We start from the raw sequence: 3765 nt of genomic DNA on the forward strand, positions 1-3765 counted from the left end.
GCTTTTGCTGGAGAATTTACCACGTGCTAGACACAGTGGTGAGCAGTGTGTACATAATCTTAATGGAGCCACACATCAGATTAGTAGGAGGAGAAGAATGACTAAAGCAGTAAGGCTTAAAACATGGACTTTGGTGTCAAATAGACCTAAGTTTTACTCATAACTCTTCCACTTATTGCCTGTGTGACTTTGGGAAAGTTACTTAGTCCTCTAATTTTCTGTTTCCTCACCTCTAAAACAAGAATAATATTAACACCTACCTCATGGTATTAATTTTAAGTGAGATAATGCATGTAAAAGCAATTAGCTCAGTGCCAAGCCCAATGTACTCACTTAACGTTAGCTATTGATTTTTTTAATAAGCATATGAGGTAAGAATTATTATCTCCCTAATAAGGGTGAGGAAACTAGGAGAGAAATAAACTGCCCAGGATCATACAACTAGTAAGGGAAAAATCAGATTTGAAATTCAGGATTTTCTGATTCTAGAACTTGTTCTCTCAAATGCTACATTATCCTGTGTCCATTTCTTCTCATTTATTTATTTATTTTTAAATATATCTGTATCTTTATACTGAGGGGAGGGAGTAGAAAAGAAACTCCTATACTGGGCCCTACTCAGTGGCAGCTTCTTGTTCCATAGGGTTAAGGAAGACTTTGAGGAAATAAAAGTTGTTTGGAAAAATCCAGGTGTAGTTGCTTTGTATGTTGTGATGGGTAGAGGGATGAAGTGAAGTGTGAAGGCCCCTCATACCCTCCATCTTGCCTCAGACTGTGTCCTGGAACCCTGGGGTGGAGAAAGCGCCACTTTCATTACTATTTCTTGGGATTGTTGACGGTCACGTAGTGATAGAGAACGACAAGCAGAAAGAGCGACATGCCCAGCGTGTTGGCGAAGACGGCGAGCTGCACGTCTGTGATCATCCTGACCAACTGGGCCCCCCGTGATGTGGTCTGCGTACTAGCTGGAGGTAGGAGTCCCCTCTTTTAATTTATTTAATAACCAATTTTTTTTGTATTGATTGTGTGCCTTGTTCAGGGCTTCGAGCTAGAAATGCAAGAGTAAGAAAAGAAAAATTCTGTGTTCTGATGGAGGCTACAAATGAAAGGTTAAGTCATGAACAGTTATTTAATTAAAAACTGAGATAAGCACTAGGATGGAAATACAATACCATAAGAGATAAAAACAAAAACAAAAACAAAAACAAACCACCACCACCAACAACTTCACTTAGATTGTGAGATTTAAAAATATTTCCCTGGGAAAGGATGATCTGGGAAAGGGTAAGACTACATACATACGAGGAAAAGAGCCAGATCATACAGGGCTTATAGGAAATATTAAGGACCTTAATCTTTTTCCTAAGGACAATTCAAAGTCATTGAGGAGTTTTAAGCAGAAAGTTACATGATCAAATTTGTTAATAAAACAATTACTGCCTAGTTTGGAGAATAGTGGGAGGAGACCTAATATAGATAAAGAAAAGCAGTCATTGGGCTAAATAATAATAATAATAATAATAATAATAATTTATATATTCGAATTTATTATAAATATTGTCCATGAATAAGAAGAGAGTAGCTTGGACATGGCTGATTGAAAAGGAGATGGTGGTAAGAGCAGAGGTTTGAAATACATTTGAATGATCAATTTAAAGGATTTAATGATCAATTAAGTATGGGAGGATGAGAGAAGGGAGGTAATAAGAATGACTTGTAGGTTTCTGGTTTATACCTCTGGAAGATAATGGTGCTGTACTCTACAGTGGGAGAGTGTCAAGGTTTTGAAGGAACATAATGTGCTCAATCACAGATATGAAAAGTTTAAAATGTTTTTGACATCCAAGTAAAGATGCTGAGTAGGCAGTTGGATGTATGATATGGCCCAGAGGAAAGGTCTAGCTGGAACTACAAAGATGGAAACATGGAAGTCATCAGCATAGAGATGATTATTAAGGAGGTGGATCTAATTTTTTAAAGCAAAGAGAAGGTATCTGGGCCGTGAGAAATTATAACATTAAAATAGTGAGGATTAGAAAAATGGACATAAATCTGATTAAAAAGAAAACAGAAATATAGTTAGAAAACCAAGAGATGGTGATATTATATTGGCCAAGAAGAGAAAAAGAAAATATCAGAGACAATAGAAATGCTGTGGAAACATCAGATATGATGAGGATAGAAAAATATCCATTGAATTCTGTGGCATGAGGGTCAATGGTAGTACCAGTGAGTTTTCACAATAGAAAAGAGAGAGAAAGCTGGTCTGGACTGGATTCAGGAGTGATGAGCTGAAGTAGAGATGAAACGATGAACAATTTTTCTATAAGAAAAGTATGAGATAAGGTGGAGGCAGCTTTGGAGTTGAAGGATGACTTTGTGTAATTTTATACTAGAAAAAAGAATCCGGTTGAGAGGAACTGGTTTTATAAATAGGAATTAGAAACAATAATTAATAATACAAGCATTCTCAGAATAGAAAAGTGACTAGATCTCAAAGCACAGATTAAAGGCTGTGTTTAAAAGAGAAGTGTCATCTCTTCTAATCTAACAGGAAGGAAAAGGTAATTCATTCATTACCCTGAATGAATAGGTTTGTTAAGTTTTGTGTTTAAGAGCAAACTGAGGGAGTTCCTGTTGGATGGTTTTGCTTTTCTCTATTCACTATGTTTCTCTGAAAATCAGCTTGTTTGCCTTTTAAGACTTACAGCAAAGTTACTCTTTTTGGTTACTGTATGCTCTAAAGAACTACAGCTACTATCTGTGGTATTTGAACTATTTTAATGATTGAACAATTTACTTATACAAAGTTAGCCTGAAGCCTTAGGGGTAAAGGTTGTATGCTAAAATCAATAATAAAGGCCAGCTCTAGGTCTAGTTTAATGGAAAGGATCAATACTTTGTAAAAGAGCTTTTAAAAGGAGAATTTTTATACTGGCAAAGAGCTTGTTTTTAGCAAAAAAATAATGATAACTATTATTTTTAGTTTTTTAAATTAAATGCTATATGTGTATATACAAAATATATATGTGTGTATATATATATATATGTGTGTGTGTGTGTGTGTGTGTGTATATATATATATATATAAAAGCACACTTTTCCTATTTTTTGGTTCTACCTATTTTCTAAAATCTTATCTTCTACTAGACTCCCCAATCCTTACACATTTATTCCCCATGGCCTATGTCATAAACATAATTATATGTACTCTTCTATATTTCTCTCCATTATCCTGTTATAGGAAAAATTACAGACATTTCTATTTCATGGGATCATTGTTTATCAGAAATATGTACTTTTTCATGAATTTAGACTTTTCCCCACTTAACTCTAACTTATGGAAATCTCTCAAAATCAATTGGAATAGGTCTAATTTATTCTCTTTAGTATTTCAGAGTGAGTTTTGTATCATAAATTATTCAGTTATTCCTCTATTGATGGTGATTTAAATTTTTACTGATTTTTTTTCTTCTTGGTTCCTTTGAACCGATACAGCTAGGATATCCTTGTTATAAAACATTTTATACTAGTGTCATTTTATATGGATATGATGATTCTCAGGAAAGGGGTCTCCAAAGTGTGTATGTAATTTTTGTTTTAATAGATTTTGTCAGGTTGTAAACAAACATGGTTGTGACAATTAACATTTTTTATCAGCAATGCATGAGATTCCTTTAATCCTTGCATCCCCACCAAATCAAGATGAAACTTTCTGAAGGAAATATTAAGAAATGTTATCATCTTTAAAGTTGATTATTTAAA

The 3765-nt window shown here is 34.2% G+C and overlaps 1 protein-coding gene across 1 annotated transcript; it reads right to left on the reverse strand.

Moving 5' to 3' along the window:
* Positions 1-584: 584 nt before the first annotated feature.
* Positions 585-975, reverse strand: LOC118525128 (dolichyl-diphosphooligosaccharide--protein glycosyltransferase subunit 4). Its single transcript, XM_036075659.2, has one exon. The coding sequence runs from the start codon at positions 922-924 to the stop codon at positions 817-819; it is 108 nt and encodes a 35-aa protein (XP_035931552.1). The 5' UTR covers positions 925-975; the 3' UTR covers positions 585-816.
* Positions 976-3765: the final 2790 nt, after the last annotated feature.

Source organism: Halichoerus grypus, chromosome 6 (genome assembly GCF_964656455.1).
Source record: "Halichoerus grypus chromosome 6, mHalGry1.hap1.1, whole genome shotgun sequence".
In the NCBI taxonomy this organism is placed as follows: Eukaryota; Metazoa; Chordata; class Mammalia; order Carnivora; family Phocidae; genus Halichoerus; species Halichoerus grypus.

What these genes read in the sequence shown, in the direction of transcription:
- LOC118525128 (XM_036075659.2), bottom strand. Translation starts at nt 924, where the DNA reads ATGATCACAGACGTGCAGCTCGCCGTCTTCGCCAACACGCTGGGCATG.